Source organism: Polypterus senegalus, chromosome 18 (genome assembly GCF_016835505.1).
Source record: "Polypterus senegalus isolate Bchr_013 chromosome 18, ASM1683550v1, whole genome shotgun sequence".
Taxonomy (NCBI): Eukaryota; Metazoa; Chordata; class Cladistia; order Polypteriformes; family Polypteridae; genus Polypterus; species Polypterus senegalus.
The window spans coordinates 55,618,031-55,638,861 of record NC_053171.1 but is presented as its reverse complement, the minus strand read 5'-3'; the positions used below and the strand labels follow the sequence as shown (position 1 = coordinate 55,638,861).

Here is a 20,831-nt window from a genome sequence, read left to right as displayed (position 1 = left end):
CAAATCAAAATCTTCTGGTCCTCCTCTTGCCTTTGGGCAGAAAACCGACTCACTAAGATTATGTAAATGAATTCTGCATCATGTAGTGTGATGGGACTTTTATACTACACACCGTTGTCATCAGTCTGGTGAGGCGAGTCCCCAGACGTTCATAAGTGCTGTTATTTATATTCATTTATTCAATAATATGCACACAAGATGGGGCCCCACGAGTGCTTTGCATAAATTAAGAATAACCTCTGTGGATTTGTACTCGATAAAGCAAACTATGTAAGACTCATTTGTAGCCCCCTATGTAACCTTCTGTCTATCCCTTTTAAGTGTTTGTGTGCACTGTCTCCAGTATGATTAATAATACATTTTATTTATATAGCGCCTTTCCCATGCTCAAGGCACTTACAGAATATAAGAAAGAACGGCAGGGTATACAGCGTATAGCATAGTACAAACCAAATAAATAAATAAAGAAGATTAAGACAGTAAATTCAGAGAAAGCCTAACAGACAATAGAATTGATGGTCTAGCACACGCACACGGATTACATGAGCATCTTGACACAGAGGTAAACTGAGAGAAGGGTAATAAAGTCAAAGAGAGCTAAAAGCCTTCCTGAACAGATGAGTTTTGAGTTGTTTTTTAAAAGAATTCATGGAGTCAGCTGATCTGATTAATTTCAGTAGTTCATTCCAGAGTCTGGGCGCTATACAGCTGAAGGCTCTGTCCCCCTTAGTGTATAGATTAGTGTGGGGCACAACAAGATTGCCAGAATCGGAGGACCTTCGTGGGCGGGCAGGCACATAGTGGAGAAGGTCACTGATGTAGTTTGGTGCGAGGTTATTTAAGGCTTTGTAGGTTATTAGTAGGATTTTATATTAGATTTCTTAAGACACAGGGAGCCAGTGAAGACGGAGCAGGATGGGTGTGATATGCTCGCTGCTGCTGGTTCGAGTAAGGACTCTTGCAGCCAAGTTTTGAATAAGCTGGAGCTGTGATATAAGATTAGATGGGGCACCTGCCAACAGCGAGTTACAATAATCTATGCGGGATGTGATAAAAGCATGGACAAGTTTCTCAACATTAGAAAAGGAGAGGAAGGAGCGAACACGGGATATGTTACAGAGGTGAAAGTAAGAAAGTTTCTTAATGTGATTTATGTGGGCGGAGTAAGAGTAGAGGCAGTAGAAGCAGGTCTGATGAGATCACCACCAAGATTGACTGGGAAGGAGCTCATTTTATTATGTTGCAGTTTAGTCCCAATTTGCAGGAGTTCAGTTTTGTTGCAGTTTAATTTTAAAGAGTTCTGCTCCATCCGGTTTTTAATTTCACTAAGGCAGGTTGTGAGCTGAGAAAGCTCTGATGAAGTTGCACTTTTGACATTGAAATAGAGTTGAGTATCATCTGCATAAAAATGATAGCCCAGTCCATAGCTACAAATAATATGGCCAAGGGGAAGCATATAAATACAGAAGAGAAGAGGGCCGAGGACAGAGCCCTGAGGAACTCCTTGTGTGACTGGCGCCAAGCTGGATCGGCTGTTGCCAAGACTAACAAACTCTTGCCTATCAGTCAAATAGGACTTGAACCACTGGATTGCAGTGCCAGAGATACCCAGCATGTTCTCCATTCTGGACAGTAGAATGTCATGTCTGACAGTGTCAAATGCTGCACTGAGGTCTAATAGAATTAATATGCTGGTTTGTCCAGAGTCTGCTGCCATACGCAAATCATTGGTTACCCATAGCAGAGCAGTTTCACAGCTGTGCTGCAAATTATTATATTATAGTAATAGACCCCCTGTGTTGTACCCAATTAAGATTAATACATACTATGAGTAAAAATATCCATTTATTTCTACTACACTATCTACTCAAGTGATTTTGCTGATTTTGAGGGTGTCCGTCATTTGACCTAGTTTTGGGTTATCTGAAAATGTAACCAACTTTATTTCTCATCCATATCACGTAATTTAAGAGCAGTAGCCGCCCCAACACTGATCCCTGAGGAACGCCTTACTTTTAACATCTGTCATAATGTACAGAAGTCAGCATTCATGTCATGCAAACCTCAGTCTATATTATATCTACATTTAAAACACAGACATGTTTTTTGTCGGATCAGAGAAGAATTCTAACATTTTTGCCGTCCTAGGCAAAGCTGTAAATGGCTCCCTGCTAACTCTTTTTCTTTGAGTGTAATCGTCACTGCCAGACCTGTACTGTCTCCAAAAAATACAACCTTGAGCAGGTGACATTTCAGAAAACACACACATAGGAAATGGGCCATATTAGCAAGCCTTATTTATTTATTTAATAGTAGCAAAATGCCCACACTTCGCAGCGGAGAAGTAGTGTGTTAAAGAAACTATGAAAAAGAAAAGGAAACATTTTAAAAATAATGTAACATGATTGTCAATGTAATTGTTTTGTCACTGTTATGAGTGTTGCTGTCATTAAAGGATTTGATTATCATTATTTGTTTCAATCAGGTTCGTATTTGGAGGATGTGTTGTGTTCAAGTTACATTCCGTGTTTGTCTAGTCTATCCCTGACCATCTCATCTTCGTTGTCAACAGTTGTAAAGATAACAGGTTTCATTCATCGAAGTGATCACTACCTAAATCGCTACTCGTGAATTGTGTAATGTGTTTTTTGTTCAGCACTCTTTGGAGCTCTTGTCTGTTGTCCGCGTACTGCATTCACAGTCAGTTCACGTGAGCCACTCAGAGTACATGCATCGAAGGTTCTCAGCTGTGCTTGTGCTATCTTGTACGATCTTGCGATGTCCACGGCTTTATTTAATGTTAGCTCAGACCTGGCACTTAAAAGTTTCTCTCGCACTTTTGCTGAGTTTGTGCCAAATACTATTCTATCCCTGACCATTTCAGCTTTGTTTGCATAAGCACAGTCCCTCACCAGCAATTTTAACTCCGTTACAAAGTGATCAAAAGTCTCGTTTATACCCTGCGTCCTCTCATTAAACTTGTATCTCGCAAATATCGTATTCGTCTTAGGCATGACAAACGCCAGCAGCAGCGTGTCTATGAACTTAATTTAAAGTTAAGCTTTACACCTTGCTTTCCTATTCGTTTGCATAAGCACAGTCCTTCACCAGCAATTTTAACTCTGTTACAAAGTGATCAAAAGTCTTGTTTATACCCTGCGTCTTCTCATTAAACTTGTATCTCACGGTGCTATTTCGTGCAATCTTGCGATATCCACTGCTTTATTTAATGTTAGCTAAGACCCTAAGACTTAAAAGTTTCTCTCGCACTTTTGCTGAGTTTGTGCCAAACACTAGTCTATCCCTGACCATCTCACCTTTGTTTGCATAAGCACAGTCCTTCACCTGTGAATATTTAGCGGCAGCGTGTCTGTTGGATTGCTGCTGATGGACGGCCTTATATGGGCAGGCACTCAATTACGTGGGAGGCGTGATGATGGGGGACACAACTCCGCCTCACACGGCGACCGAGCTGCAGGCTATGGCCATATATATGTATGCAAGTAGGTTCCAGTTATGACCATTACACGTAGAATTTCAAAATGAAACCTGCTTAACTTTTGTAAGTAAGCTGTATAGAATGAGCCTGCCAAATTTCAGCCTTCTTCCTACACGGGAATTTGGAGAATTAGTAATGAGTGAGTGAGTGAGTCAGTCAGTCAGTCAGTGAGGGCTTTGCCTTTTATTAGTATAGACTAGGGGACCCTGCCCCCTGCTTGCTTCGCTCGCCAACCCCTGTGTTTGGTTAATCAGATATACAATTTTAAAAGCTTTTTTTTTCTTTGGCATTGTTTCAATTTCATTATTTGCATTTTACTTTAAAGCTTCATTAAAAACAATATTTGGAATTACCTTTTCTTCAAGATGGCATTGAATTTTTGGAGACACATTGTGACAACACAACGTATAACTGCTCGTGAGTTAATATTGTTTCTGTTTCTCTAATAAATAATCTTTTAGAAGACTTTTTCTAATGCTTGTCCCTGTAATTTGTTAATTGTCATAGCAAGAGCTATTCTCACGGGAAACTGTAAACATTTTAATACAAATGGCATATCAAGATCTCCTTTGGTGTCTAATGTTATTTGCGGAATATATACATTACCTTTCTTGTCACCTGTTAAAATTTGCATCGCTTCTCAGTGATTATAAATATACATCTGACCAAATTGTGTTTTCTTTGAAATTAAACTTGTCGTTGCTTTAACTGTTGTGGGACCACAGATTCTCATAGCGTATTATCTGTTATTGTGTAAATCTACGTTTTGTGCATTGAATGATGCGAAGGCGAAAAGACTTTGTTTTCTGCTCTTTGCCTTTTATTTCTGACCTCGCTTTGTCCTGCTATTTTTTAATTATACCTGGTCCTGATGATTAATTTCCTTTTGTTTGTGCTAATGCGATCTTTACTATCATTTTTTTGATATTGTAGCGACTGATGTAATAAAGTGTCACATAAGTTTTACTCGAACAATTACCGACTTCGTAACCCCAAACACAACTTTCTAGCACCCTCTCCAACTCCTCATCCCCCGGGTCCTGCCCCCCCCCTTACCGCATTAATCAATACCCCACTATCAGTCTTCCGTGCTGTACTCCGCCCTCCCTCAATTGGACCTAACAGTCACTTAAAACAAAAAAAGCTTTAACCTGGCTAGGACACTACAATACTTTCGAATTTTACTGCTTTCATGCTCTGTACCTTTCTCTGCATGCGTATTGTGCCATCATTTGTTTGAGCCTTTCGAATTCCACTGCTTTCATAATCTTTTATCTGACTTTTTTCTCTCCAACGCTTTTGGGTCTGTTTTCTCCGCGCTGCTCTTTCTTCTTTGCTTATTCGTTGACGTTTCATCAAGAACATATTGTCCTTATACACTTTATATGTGCTGAGAGCACAGGATCTGTGTGTGCTACGTGCCTTTACACGACTGAGTGTTTTGCCGGCCGTGCTCTAATTTGATATTGTTTGCATCTCGCAGGTCTTTTAAGTGTCTTTTGAGAAGATCACGTCTCGTCGCCCTGCATTTCCTTTCCAAGTTTTTTTTTTTTATAATAGAGAGGTTAAATGTTTCTTTAAAGAACAAAAGCGTATGGGCTTCACATAATCAAATCACCACTGAAATTATGAGCCAAGTTTTGTAGGTTTCTATTTTAACCACCAACCGAACCGGCACCTTACAATGATGGTATCTGCTGAGTTGTAATCGTACCACGGCAGTCCCCAACATATTCATTAATAATATGAAGTTAATAATATCACAAAATTAAATTAAGTATAATCACTTAGCATATTTACTTTTGCTTCAGCAACCCAATTATTCACAAAAACCTGATTTATAATCTTCCCTGTAAAGTCTTATGCCGATTAGAGAAATAGGGTTATTGGCCTTTGAGAAACCTGATTACCAGATGTGGATTTGGAGTAACCCGGTTATGTGGCCATGTAAACCCTTAACCGGGTAACAGTTAAGGATTTTATTTTTGTTGTACCCTGTCAGCCTGTGCATGTCCGTGGCCAGTTACACCATCCTGAACATTTGAACATGGCGAGCAGCCGCAGCAACAAAAGAATGGAGAATAGCAGATCTGGCTGCCATTGCACTATAATTTATGGCTTGTTTGTTCCATGGTAGGGAGAAATAAATAATGTTGACTTGTTAATTACGATTATTATTACTGTTAGTATTATTTTTATCATTGTTATAATTATTACTGCATCATTGCCGAGGTGAAATTCACTTAGAATAATTACTATAATCCAACCTCAGCGAGCAGAACAAGACACTATCAACAGGTCATGAACACAGCTCATTATTTACTGAACGTGCCAAAACTGACACTCAAGGTTTGTTCCCCTCTTAGACTGAAATAATCAATTAACACTTGTTCATTCTAGACATTACCAGTTTATCTGCACTGTTACATTATTATTATTGTTAACTGCCCCACACCCCAGCCCTGGATAAGCAGGTTGGGAAGGTGGATAGATGATGATGATGATGATTATTATTATAATTATTATTATAGATTTGTCCACAAATAACCTGCTCATGTGGCCATGTAAAACCTTAACCAAGTTACTGTTAAGGTTTTTATAATCTGCGCATGTTTGTTGCATTGTTTGTGTTAGCTTCACCCTTGCTTTTAGCAGCCATGGGTAGAAGCACCCACAAGGTAAATTTCCAGAGGTGATCACGTTATTCCTTTTCCCGGCTGAAACAGTCTGTCTCAAAATTTCAAAAAATCGTGAAATTTGTGTTGTTGAGCTGAACGTACAGTGCTAAACTCTGCAACACAATCTCGAAAGCAGTAGGGTAACACATTAAAAATAACGTGTGATAAGTTGTCCGATACCTTTTTAAGTAACGAGTAATCTATCGAGATACTTTTTTTATTGACGTACAAATACCTGTTTTATTCGAGAGCCACTGAGTATAAGGTAAGAAACACACATACCGGTATGCCAGTCCATTGCAGGACTCATTTGCTCAGTCGAACAGAAGATTTTCCTGCCTGTAATCTGGTATCAGAAACATATAAATAAAGCATCAACTTGATTAAACATGTTTGTAAAACACATAAAATTATTTTCGAATTCACGGTGTCCGATGATAACGTTTAACTCTTCTTTTGTGCAATTTAATGGCATTGGAGCTTTTTTCCAAAGGAGAACTCCAGAAGATTACTTGCACATGTAAATTAACCTGATTATCCATCCATCCATTTTCTAACCCGCTGAATCCGAATACAGGGTCACGGGGGTCTGCCGGAGCCAATCCCAGCCAACACAGGGCACAAGGCAGGAACCAATCCTGGGCAGGGTGCCAACCCACCGCAGAACACACACAAACACACCCACACACCAAGCACACACTAGGGCCAATTTAGAATCGCCAATCCACCTAACCTGCATGTCTTTGGATAGTGGGAGGAAACCGGAGCGCCCGGAGGAAACCCACGCAGACACGGGAGAACATGCAAACTCACGCAGGGAGGACCCGGGAAGCGAACCCGGGTCTCCTAACTGCGAGGCAGCAGCGCTACCACTGCGCCACCGTGCCGCCCTTAACCTGATTATGTTTGTGCAAATAAACATACTAACTGTTGTTAAACATTTACCCATAATTCCTATTTACTGTATCCTCATGTATGCAAGTAATGCAAACTGACTATCCAATCGATGCACGACCTCAGAGAGTTTTTCCGGTGACAGACAGACTATGAAGAACTTTTTATTAGTGTGCCAAGAGTGAATCTCATAGATGGTGGTGAACAACAAAGCACGATATTTGCAAGTTTTAATGTAAGGCCATTTGGGAGTTGATTATAGTTTGAATTGAATGAGCCTTTAGAAATGAGTTGCAGTCCTGTTGCCATTTTGATTGTTTAATTTTATTTTGCTGTGCTTGTGCTCATTTGAGAATTATTATTATGACTATCATTATAATTATTGTTGTTGTTCATGCTTCAGTTGTCATCTATGTTGTAATACCAACACCCTGTTTATGACTAGTTAATCTTCATGAAAAGAAAGCTAACACTACGAGCCTGCACGTGAAGGAAATACAGAAACACACAGATGCTGAGTGCAGTGAATCTTGGGATTTGGAAGACCATTTGTAAGTCCTCAGTAGTTAACACCATATATTTTGCTAGTACGCAAAAATAATATAAAATGATTTAATCAGACAGGAATTTTACCCAGAATTTTCTATTAAAAAGGGACAAAGCTCAGAGTTCAACCCTTATTAGTCTGTTGTTTCAAAACGGTATAAGCTTAAAGTTATAAAAATGTGCTAACACACCCCGGGACATGAGAACCTCACATGCTGACATGCTGGAGTAACACAACTGCTGCACTGTCATAACACTGAGATTCCCTTAGCCTTTCACCCTCCACTCTTCTGCATGCTCTGACAGCACCAGGAGAAGACAACGGCCCACACTTAGAGAGAGATGTAGAGATAGCAATTATCCTGCCTGCTACGGGAGCATTCTGTCCGCAGTTATGGGGCCTTCAGACAGTCTTCACACTCATAGAAGTCAGAGTTTGTATTGTTTAAAACCCCACAAATTTTGCCACCCTGTGTAACCACCTAGTTTGTCTAAATGGTAGAGTCAGCCCTGCATAGGATGATATAATTCCTAGATGTCTACATGTAAATAACTTAGACTGAGAAAAATAATAACTTTCAATGGCATTTAATTAATGTACAGTAAACTGAACACTGATTAGGAAAAGAAAAGGTATGACTGCACAATTTTTTGTTAAATTTCTGCCATCAGAAGAGATGGTACGCCGATCAGACTGCCAAAAATTACTCATAAACTCAACCCTGACCTATTATGGAATATGTTGGTTGCCTGATGTAAAAAAAACCCATAACACTGTCCAGTGCTTTACACAGCACATGCAATACATCTTACATTATCAAGTCACATTGACGTGTTGTGGAGTAATATAAAAGTGGTGCATGTACAGCACCAGATGACTGGTACGACACCTCACATCCTCACAGTTCAGTGGACTTGTCTCTGAGAGTGGCAACGTGTTACATGTTAATTAGCAAGGAATATTATTATATGCAAGGAAGAATTTTTGGCTGCCCAACAAATAACACAGTACATGCAATACGTCTCACAGATTGTATCAATGTGATGTATTTATGTTCTGGAGCTACAGTAGATAAGGAGATGCGTGTGCTCCACCTGGTGGCTGGTAATGTACCCCACAACATCATAAAGCTCCAGGCTGGTTAAATTGCAGTTAGTGAAAAAAAACTAACCTTTTTCTGATTAATTTTACCTTTTTGTTTTATTTCTTGCTCAGATAATTATTCAGAAGAAGAATATGAGAGTTTCTCCTCGGAGCAGGAAGCCAGCGATGATGCTGTTCAGGGCCAGGTAAGACAAAAAGCATTTCACTGGAAATTCTCAAAACTAACTTTTCTAGTAATAGAAAGCCTATCACTTATTGGGCGCCATATCTGCCTAGCCAGGCTCCTTGTAAATTCTGTCTCATTATAAAGACAGGAAAGGTCTTGATTACCAAAGCTGAAAACACATTTTGGTAGGAAATCACAATCCATAAAAACTACAATGTTATAGATGTTCTACATTTAGATTTTGTTTTGTACTCAGTCATCTACAGCATCATTATTCTCTTTTTTTGTGGACCTGTGAACCAAAGTACGGAATGTAACCAGTTGGGGGTGCCACTAAGCTCCAAACCCCAGACCCAATAATACTCAATACAGTCACGGGTTCAAAATGAGCATTCTTTAACACTAGAATTACCAGAGCCTACGAAAAAACTTCGTAAATCCGTCCCACCTTAAATCGCTTCTTAAAATCGTTCACAGCTCTCCACCAGCGTCTTTTGTCATCTAAATGTGCTGATAAAAATCATGCTGACTTAGAATGTGCACAAACTTCTCCCAGCTCATGCCTTGATTGATTTTCTGGGAGTGAAGTGGAGTTTTAGAGTGAAAATAATAGATCGTTGTTTGGAACACATGCATTTCATGTGTGTTCCGTTTCTACAGTAATCTGTGTAAACACATTGTTAAAACAGAAACAGGGCTGCACTTCTGGACTTCAGTTTCCATGTCCATGCTGGGATGCCTGCAGCGGACCACTGCCACCTAAAGTATGGGGGATGGAACTGCTTCTGGCCTCCAGCTTCTGCTTGTCCATTCCCTGACACCTTCCATTTTATCCCAAAGTCATGCCATTGTCCAGCCAAGATGTCTGTCTGTCCTTCATGGCAGTCACAGTGACTTTTCTTAATTGAAGTAGGAAACTGATTTTAATATATCTGTATAGTCCAAAGAACTGTCCATGGCCATTCCTTAGCAGCTGTTAGGTCTTTTCGTCTAGGTAGTATCTAGCATCATGGTGTTCCTTTTACAGCGAGTTTGATAAAATCTCTGAAATGCTTGAAAACTTTGCTGAACTCTGTGAAATACATTGAAGTCAATGGATAAGGAGGAATTGAACTAGCTTTGAGTGGATTATGATGATGCTGTGGTCTTTTAAGTGTCCCAGAGAGCTAGGGAAGCATCTGCCAAACTATACTGGATCATTTATTGTGGCCAAAAATGTGATCTGTGCTGTGAGGCAGTGGAGATAACCACTGCACCACTCTACCTCAAACAAAAAGACACAGAGAAAACAATAACCACAAAAAAAATACAATTAGTGACCACAAACTAGCAAATAAATAAAACAATATATATTATTGTGTTTACAAAGCATCAATCTTGGGGCACACATTGACCTTTACATTAACCGGCTCATTCCACTGTTTTGTTCTGGGAGCAGGGAGAATGTCTCTTTTGTTTCCCTCTAACGCTGAAGGTCTTTTGCATTTTTTTTCTTCCATCAAGGAAATAGAAACACCTTGTAAACAATAATAAAATCTTTCGCTGTTATTTCAAAGGGTCTAAATCTGATGAGAAGAAGGGGAGGGCTCCTTTTAGACTTGGGTTGTCTCTGCTGCACATGGCTAATTTGCAAACCAGTGATGACGCTGCTCAGGGCCAGGTAAGACAAAGACTACAGTTTACAAGTCCACGAAAGAGATTAATGGTGCTCTTTTATGACTCAGTACAAAACAAAAAGCTAAAGGCAAATTAGCCATGTGGTGTTGTGCTAAGACTGAGCTGGCACACAGCATAGATGTATACACAGGCGCATGGGGATCAGTGTTATATATCTGGTGGCAATACTTATATTATGTTCATTATGGTTAGCTAAGGTTCCGCTCAAATTAAAACACTTTAAGTTTATTTTTTTTTAAATGCATTACTCCTGGGCAGTACAGATGAGCAGCAACCTTACAGTCGGGATGGCTGCCACAGCTTTATGAGGTCACACTGGCCTCGCCAAGCATCATGAGGCAAATTTCCAGGAAAATACTTGGAGAACAAGGTCACCAGCGAACACAGCATATTCAATGCGAAAAATGCTTTGTTGAATTTCACCAATCTACACTACAAGTCACGTGCAAACTATGTGATTTTTTTATTTGTAGATACGATCTGCCTTGTATTTTATTTCAAACTAGCAGAAAATTGTGTAAAGGTGTTTGAAAGTCAATGGGACCATCAAGTGGCTTATGGAGATTGAGTTATTTGTCATGTCAAAAGAATTCGGGCAATATTGGTGTGAGAGGTCAAGGGAGCCGAAACTGCATTTCACTTCCCATTAACCAATCCCAAAGCAACTCCATGTTAATGCATTTACATGCATGGCTGAAACATATTTGTGGACACTTGACAAGTAGGACAGATTAGTTACAGTAAGTGGTGTCAAAAGACCCACTCACTGCATGACATTTCTTACAAGAAACACCTTGATTGGGCCTTCAGATAAGAAATACTGAAAAATGGTGCCCAGCAGCTACACATGTTTGTACTTTTACAGATTAGCGTAAGCAACATAGTCATATAATCAAGTGTATACTGAGTCTCGTTCAGTGGTCTCACCATGCAGTCTCATGTGAGGTTATTTCAAAGTCCTCCAAACTTTTGTGAACATGTAAAATCACTAATGTATGCCTGCTTCTGATCGGCCATCGGTACAACTGAGTGTGTGTTGGCACCCAAAATCCCATTGTCATCACACATGTTTGGCTTAAGCCTTGAGAAAAAAGCATGGTGAGCATTCCTGACTGAATTACAAAGTCTGTTTGTGTGAGTAACGCATTTGGGTGTGTTAAATAGTGTTTATGCAGTGGGTATTGTTAATATAAATGGGAATGTTGAGATTTGGTTTTGTGCCACAATGGCTTGTTATCAGTGGAGAGTTTGGCTGTTCTCACGTGTTCCTTCAGAATTCCCCTCCACATTTTAAAGACTCACCTTTAAGGTAAGTGGTGACCCTAAATTGGCTTCTGCGTGAATGTTTCATTGTGGCTGTAAGTGGGTGTCCTTCCTACGGCTGATTCCATCCTTGCTGTTATAAGTGTTTTGATAAGCGAAGACTCATCACAACCCTACGCAAAAAGTACCACTTACAGAAAATGGATGGGTGGGTGTAAATGTTATCAGCATAAATATTTGACTAAACTTTATTACTTTCACCTAAACTGCCTGAAAGTATTGCTGGTAAATGACTTTGACAATGTTCGCAGGATCTAGATGACGATGAGTATGATGTCAGGAAACTGAAGAAGCAACGCAGATCAATAGTGAGGACAACGTCCATCACCAGGGTATGTAGAGATAAAACTTTGTTCTATTACCAATTCTTTTTCATGCTTTTTAAAAAGTTACAGGAAAATTATGGAAACATTGCTATCCATGGATCATATTCCCACAGATTCATTTATCCGCCATTATTTATGTAACCCATTTCACAACACCAATGGTCTAATTGCGCCTATTCGCAGCCATGCACAACCAAAAAAGAAAATCTCAAGAGGCCTATCATACACCAGCAAAACGTGAGATTGACCAAAGACAGGTCTGTGATGCCCTTTGCATGCACACTACACTGAATAGATCAATTTATCTCTGCCCTGCACTGAGGGGCATGGGTGAGTTGTTGAACTCCATTTGTGAGAGGGATGGGGATATCATCAGATCTTCTTCTGCTAGGAATCTTGGTGTCATTTATGATTCATTGCTTTCTTATTCTAGCCATATTCTCCATATTAAAAAACCTCCTTGAACATATCCCATGTTTGCTTATTCCTCTCCTTTTACAGAAGCTGAGAAACATGTCCATACTTTTATTACATCCCACAACTCTTTACTGGCAGCTGCCCCTTCTAATCAGTTATTGCAGCTCCAGTTGGTTCAGAACTCTTCCTCATACAGACCTGCAACTGTGAGGACATAACAGCCATTCTGCTGGGCTTCACTGGCTCTCTGTGACTTATGGGATTGAATATAAAATTCTACTAAAGCTTTACATGGCCTTGCACCAGTCTACTCCAGTCCACCATCACTCTGCTTCTGTCCAACTACTAAGATCCACTGATCCTGCCCATTTCGTTGTGCCCCTCACTATAACCTGCACTCCATAGGTGATGGAGCCTCCAACTGTATAGCACCCAGACTTTGGAAAGACCTCCCTAAATTAATGAAATCACTTAATTCATTCTTTAAAAACAATAATTTCAAACTCATTTGTTCAGGATGGTGTTTAACTGACCCGGACAATCTGACCCTTCTGTTGGCTTACCCCTTCTGTCCAGACTTCCAGGAAGATATGAGTTTGTTTCCCAAAATTACTTTATTTGTATGGGATTTTGCCATAGTATTCAGGTTTGTATATTTAATTCTGGTTTATTGTCTCTTATTCTATTTCAATGCTTTCTACACTCACTGGCCACTTTATCAGGTACACCTTGCTAGTACTGGGTTTGGGCCCTCTTTTGCTTTCAGGACTGCCATAATTCTTTGTAGCATCGATTCTTTAAAGTGTTGGAAACATTTCTCTGGGATTTTGCCAGAGGGACATATTGATATATAGAATATATACTTTCAGGCAGGCATCTTGATGCTGTGGCCTCTTACTCAAAACTCCTGTTTCATGTACTGCTTCAAACTAGATACTTGTAAATATTTCGTAACAATTTTTTTCTGGTTGTTTCTGACATTCACGGACACTTTTATGATGGTAAGTAACTTATTATAAAGCTGTGAAAATAAAATAACATTCAAAGTGCGTTTTTTTGGTAAAGACGTTACTGAACTTTGCAACTTATTCTGTTGTTACATATGTTGGCCACTATGTTAGGTACACCTTGCTAATACCATGTTGGACCTCCTTTTGCCTTCAGAACTGCAGTAATTGTTTCTGGCAAAACTTTACTTTACACCACCAACCTGAACCATGGATACAAGGCGGGATGGATCCCTGCTTTCATGTTGTTAACACCAAATTATGACCCTACCATCTGAATGTCGCAGCGGAAATTGAGAAAAACTTGTCAGGCCAGGCAATGTTTTTCCAGTCTTCTACTGTCCAGTTTTGATGAGCTCATGTGAATTGTAGCCTCAGCTGCCTGTTCTTAGCTGACAGGAGTGACACCCACTGTGGTCTCCTGCTGCTGTAGCTCATCTGCTTCAAGGTCTGACATGTTGTGCATTCAGAGCTGCTCTTCTGCATACCTCGGTTGTAACGAGTGCTTATTTGAGTTACTGTTGCCTTTCTGTCAGCTTGGACCTGTCTGTCCGTTCTTCTCTGATTTTTGGTATCAACAAGGCATTTTTACCCAGACAACTGCCACTCACTGGATATTTTTCCTTTTTTGGGCCATTCTCTGTAAACCCTAGAGATGGTTGTGTGTGAAAATCCCAGTAGATCAGCAGTTTCTGAAATACTCAAGCCAGCCCATCTGGCACCAACAACCAATGCCACGTTCAAAGTCACTTCAGTCACCTTTGTTCCCCATTCTGATGCTCAGTTTGAACTTAAGCAGGTCGTTTTGGCAAGGTCTACAGGCTGAAATGCATTGCTTTTCTCCCACGTGATTGGCCGATTAGACATTTGTGTTAACAAGCAGTTGAACAGGTGTACCTAATAAAGTGGCCAGTGAGTGTATATCCCTCATAATATATATATTCATAACAGCTATATTTGGAGTTATATCAGACAGGATAAAAGTGTGCAAAGTAAAAGTAAAATATCCCATAAGACACTAGTTACATGTAGACTTACTTTGCCCAACTGGAAGAGTTCCGGTCCACATTCTATACAACTCAGTGAGAGAGCAAAGTTTATAGTGAGACCAGCTATGTTATATGGGTTGGAGATGGTGGCACTGACCAGAAAGCAAGAGACAGAGCTGGAGGTGGCAAAGTTAAAGATGCTAAGATTTGCATTTGCTGTGACAAGGATGGACAGGATTAGAAATGAGTAAATTAGAGGGTCAACTCAGGTGGGATGGCTGGGAGACAAAGTCAGAGAAGCAAGATTGTGTTGGTTTAGACATGTGCAGAGGAGAGATGCTGGGTATGTTGGGAAAATGATGCTAAGAATAGAGCTGCCAGGCAAGAGAAAAAGAGGAAGGCCTAAGAGGAGGTTTATGGATGTGATGAGAGAGGACATGCAGGTGATGGGTGTAACAGAGAAAGATGCAGAGGACAGGACGATATGAAAGAAGATGATCCACTTTGGCAACCCCTAACGGGAGCAGGCAAAAAAAGAAGAAGAAGAAGAAGACTGGAAAAAAAATCAAGTTATTTTTCCGAGGATCTGATCAGATCAAATTTATTCAGAATTTCACAAGTCAGGAATTCGAAAGTAACCACGCCATGTCAGTGTCAGATTATATTGAACCTGCTCTGAGACTTTTGTATTACTTACCGTTTTATTCTATATGTAGAACCATTTTAGAATGGTCGCATAACTCTCAGTTTTTTTGTTTTTAACTCTTTTCTTTATACTGTTGAGCAGGTGTGAATAGCAGATGAGCTGGGATTTTCTGTTTAAGACTTAGAAATACAAGCAGCACTAACACTACATAAGGTGAGGTGGGAATTTTTATGATATAACAATCCTCTTAAAGCAATCACACAGGAACAATGAATGGTCCCCCCACGGAGTTTCGGGAATACAGCTGTGCATGAGGTGGTGAGCGGCATGACAACAGCTGTTCAGCAGTGCAGAAGTGCTGCGTGGTGTACCTTATACAAAAGGTGTGCGGCGCTGTGTTGGCATAACTTAGAGGGAACCTAGTTAAACACTAGGTGTTAAGTTGTTATATTCTTCTCTGTTGATTTGGTTGTGTTTTGTGATTATGTTCTGTTTCTTAAATAGATAAAATAAAAACAAAGAAGGAGCTTGACTTCACACTAGGAGGTACAAGGAGGTGCTTTTATTTTCTGAAGGTTCTTCCTTTAAGGTATTGAGGCACAATTAATGAATACACCAGAAAATGAAACAGTCACTGCAGGCCACAATGCCAGAACAGAAAGGCCAAACCTGAAAACTGTCTTAATGACTAATACTCATGCAATGCTTCATCCCTGACCAGGAGGAGAAAAGACAAAGCATTTCAGTAGGAGGCAGATTAGGGCAGATGCTGACAGTTGCAAGTTATAGGTTGTGAAGGTTCCAAAGTGCTCTCTGCTCTCAATGCCTCCACAGTGGAGCGTTGTGCCTTTGTGAAGTCAATTGACTGTGTGTCACGATTTGCATTTGCAATAGGTTGCAACTGATCTTTCATGTTCCTTAACAATTTCTCCTTGGTCCCGGGGTTCTGTCATGTTTTACCCAGGAATCCTGCCGACTACGCCACAGTAAGATTTAACAATGACCTATTAGTCAATAAATGGTTCACAGACCAGCTGGTAACCCTGTTTAACACTAGAATTACCAGAGCCTACGAAAAAACTCATAAATCCGTCTCACCTTAAATCTCTTCTTAATATCGTTCACAGCTCTCCACCAGCGTCTTTTGTCATCTAAATGTGCTGATAAAATCAGGCTGCATGCAGCCGGCTATTCCATCCCGCCACCGACTTAGAACGTGCACAAATTTCTTCCAGCTCATGCCTTGATTGATTTTCTGGGAGTGAAGTGGAGTTTTAGAGTGGAAATAATAGATCGTTGTTTGGAACACACACATTTCATGTGTGTTCCGTTTCTACAGTAATCTGTGTAAACACATTGTTAAAACAGAAACGTTTTTTATATTCTAGTAGTAGATGACAAAATGTAGGCATAAACTATATAATGTATGAAGCCTGAAGTCCAAATATCAAATAAATACTTTCACAAAAGGTACAAATCTAACACAACATTTGCGCTTTTATTCAAAAATATAACTGCAGAAACAAAAAGCCAACTTAAGATGCGACATTGACACCAGTTTACTATGACTGCCTCCATGGCGCAATAGAATCAGCTGCCAACTGGGAATCAAAAGGTTGCGAGTTCGATCCTTCGCCTCTCCGTTTAAAGAAGTAAACTGCTCTTAGTCTTACTATTTTAGAATAAAAACATACATTTGATTTCAGTCTGTAACAGCCGGTGTAATTTATGATACTTGTAAAGGTTAGCTTTGTTTTTTTTTTAGTCAGTTTTATTATCTCAGCCGCGTTCACGAGCCCAAACACACCTCACCCCCGCAACTGACACTGCTGTTTTCACAAAGACGCGCTATAACAGAGGTAAACTCAGCTCCCTTCTACATCGGAGCAAGAATGCACATACCATTGCTTGCATACTAAAGTGTCAGCAGGCACTTTTCGTGGCATTACACACATTTTTGAGCATGCCCTCTGCACACTACTTGTGACTTTAGGCTTTAGGAAGTAAGTAAATAAATAAAGGTAAATCGTGTCATAAAATGATTTCTTCAAAACGTCACATATATTTGTCTCTTTCTTTTTTTAAAATGTGTGTTGATCACCGTCAGCATGTTGTAGCACAGCACATTTGGTCGGACTGCTTCTGAATTCTACAGATCTTCACATACGTTGGCATTACAGTAGGGCAAAACTTTACATAGCTTTCTGAAGGCTGTTCACGGGGGATTTCATTTCATAACTACACTACCACTAGCAGCATCTGCAGCTGCGAAACTGGATTGTGTCGTGAGTGTTTATCATTTTGTGCTTAGCGTTTTCTTAGATTTCTTTTATATCTGTAATAGTAATCATTTTTGTCATTCTCTACCATAAATATACACACAAATTTATTATAAGTTACATTTTGTAAGCAGTAACAGTTTACTAGACAAGTGTTAAAAGCGAGTATCTCTGTCTTGGCAGCCAGGCTCACACACTTGATTTACTTTTGCAGTGATCATTTTTGTCACATTTCAGACAGATTTTTGCATGTTATTTAATGCAATAAATTTAGAATATACAGTTAATATGGGCCGAAAATATATTCCTGGATTTTCACATTCACAGGGGCCCTTTGCCCTTAACCCCACAAAGGATAACTATATATATATATATTGTGGTCCCTGGCCGGGACGCCCAGGAGGACCAGAGGAGGGCTTGTGCCTCCTCCAGACCGCGAGGGGGCGTCTGTCCTGGTTATGTTGGGGGCCTCGGGTACAGGGCTTGGAAGCCCAGCCCTGTAGGGACGCGTGGCCACCGCCAGGTGGCGCCCCGATGCCGGAATATCCCGTGTGGTCCCTGGTTGGGGCTGGAGCCCGGCCGGGATGCCCAGGAGGACCAGAGGAGGGCTTGTGCCTCCTCCAGACCATGAGGGGGCGTCCGCCCTGGTTATGTGGGGGGCCTCAGGTAAAGGGCTTGGAAGCCCATCCCTGTAAGGACCCGTGGCCACCACCAGGCGGCGCCCCGGTGCCTGAGGAACCCTGGAGCCCAGCACTTCCGCCACATCAGGAAGTGCTGGGGAGAAGAAGACAGGAGACACCCGGACGGCTTCCGGGTGACCAGCCGGCACTTCCGCCACACAGGGGTGTGTCCAAGAGGGAGTGCCAGGAAGCAGCTGGAGCCCATCTGGGTTCCCATATAAGGGGCCGTCTCCCTCCAGTCAGTAGTGGATGTCGGGTGGAAGAGGACAGAGCTGGAGAGAGGACAGGAGGCGGCCAAGAGAAAGGCACTAGAAGAGTGTGGCCTGGACATTGGGGGAATCGGTGTTGGAGGCACTGGAGTGTGTGAGTGCACAAAAAAGCCTCTAAATATTGTAAATAAAAGTGTGTTGGGTAAACATAAGATGTCCGTCTGCCTGTGTCCGGGTCCCAGTCCACTATATATATATATATATACTAATAAAAGGCAAAGCACTCACTCACTCACTCACTCACTCACTCACTCACTCACTGACTCATCACTAATTCTCCAACTTCCCGTGTGGGTGGAAGGCTGAAATTTGACAGGTTCATTCCTTACAGCTTCCTTACAAAAGTTGGGCAGGTTTCTAGGCGTAATGGTCATAACTGGAAGCTGTTTTTCTCCATTTACTGTAATGGAGATGAGCTTGAACGCCGTGGGGGTTTCGTGTGACATCATCACGCCTTCACGTAATCACGCAGTACATAGAAAACCAGGAAGACCTCCAAAAAGCGCTGAAGAAAACATGCATTATATAATTGAGAAGGCAGCGAAACAATAAGAAGCGAGCGAGTGACATATACAACCATATTCATGAGTTCTGCTACTTCAGAAACAAAGCACGATGTAAACCTACACTTTAAATTAAGTTCATAGACAGGCTGCCGCTGGCGTTTGTAATTTAGTGCCTGCCCATATCAGGCCGTCCGTCAGCGGCAATCCAATAGCAAACTGCCACTAAATATTCACGGGTGAACGACTGTGCTTATGCAGAGGAAGATGAGATGGTCAGAGTGGTGTTTGGCACAAACTCAGCGAAACTGCGAGAGAAAGTTTTAAGTGCCAGGACTAAGGTAACATTAAATACAGCCATGGACATAGCACGAGATGGCACCAGCACAGCTGGGAACCTTCGATGCATGTACACCGAGCGGCTCACGTGAACTGGCGAGTGCACAGATAAAAGCAACAGTTCCAAAGAGCTGAACAAAACCGAATTACACAATTGAAAAGGCAGCAAAAAATATGAAGCGTCTGATAAGCATATTCATAAATGCAGCTACTGTGGAAACAAAGCACACGGTGGAAAAAGTCAATGTCCCGCTAAAGGAAGACAGTGTAAAAAAAACCCGTGCATGCAGTGTGTCAGGTCTCAGATAAAGAAGAAGACGAGCTGTTTATTGATGCAGTAAGAAGCGAATCGATGAATGAAACCTGTCATCTTTACAACGATTGACAAACACGGAATGTAACTTGAACACAACACATCCTACAAATACGAACCTGATTGAAAGAAATAATGATAATCAAATCCTTGATGACAGCAACACTCAGTAACACTCACAAAACAAATACTGTATATTGACAGTCATGTTACGTTATTTTTAAAATGTTCCCTTTTCTTTTTCATAGCTTTTTTTAACACACTACTTTTCCGCTGCGATACGCGGGTATATATACTGTATATGTATATATATATATCCCGATCTACATTCTTGAATAATGGATACTTTATTCGCCATCAATGATTGTTTTGGTAAAGCCATACTCAGTGTATTCATTAGATGAACGGTAAAAAAGTAAGAACGAGGGGAGGATGACTTATTGAGGCATGCAGGCTGTAGTCTTGCGTCAACTCTATCTGAATTGCGCGATCACATTTGAAAAAATATATCTTTTCAAGTTCTATTTAGTCCATATGTGTCAAACTCAAGGGCCGTGATCATTTTATATACTGTATTATTGTTATTAATGTACCGAAATGGCCAAATATTTTACACCTTTCGACAACCGCCAATGCCTCTTAAACATCTAGGTGACGCTTTCAGTAGTGGACACTTTGATGTTTATGAATGTTTAAACTCTCAAAAGCTGGATGTGAAGTTATCGATGAAACCGGTTGTATACTTACAATGCTTGACAGATGCCGAATGTCTCTTCAACACAAGTCCTACAAATACTGTCGTAATTGAAACAAACCATGAAACTCAAACCGATTATGACAGCAGCAATCCAAGCTGTGAGATTTGAAACAAGATTACTGTTCACATGGCCAACTGTACGTTGCATGCTTAAGAGTAAGCTCAGCGCACAGCTTGGTCATATTACAACCGGAGGGCCAAACTCACAATGTGGTATACAAAGAGATCCTTAACAAATAATTATTGGTATATTTTCTCTCAGTTTAAAAAGGTTTAATTTTCTTCTTAATAAAAATTTTAAGGCAGTATTTCGCCGCTGCGAAGTGCGGGTATTTTGCTAGTATATATATATACATATATACATATATATACTGTATATATATATATATATATATATATATATATATATATATATATA

The 20,831-nt window shown here is 40.5% G+C and overlaps 1 protein-coding gene across 2 annotated transcripts in view; it reads left to right on the top strand.

Moving 5' to 3' along the window:
- pacs2 (phosphofurin acidic cluster sorting protein 2) overlaps positions 1–20,831 on the top strand; it is a 302,620-nt gene that overhangs the window by 201,570 nt on the left and 80,219 nt on the right. For both annotated transcript variants that reach the window (XM_039741990.1, XM_039741989.1), the window contains exons 6-7: positions 8,834–8,907; positions 12,140–12,220. In XM_039741990.1, coding sequence (XP_039597924.1) covers positions 8,834–8,907; positions 12,140–12,220 — 155 coding nt within the window. The remainder of the gene's footprint in view (positions 1–8,833; positions 8,908–12,139; positions 12,221–20,831) is intronic.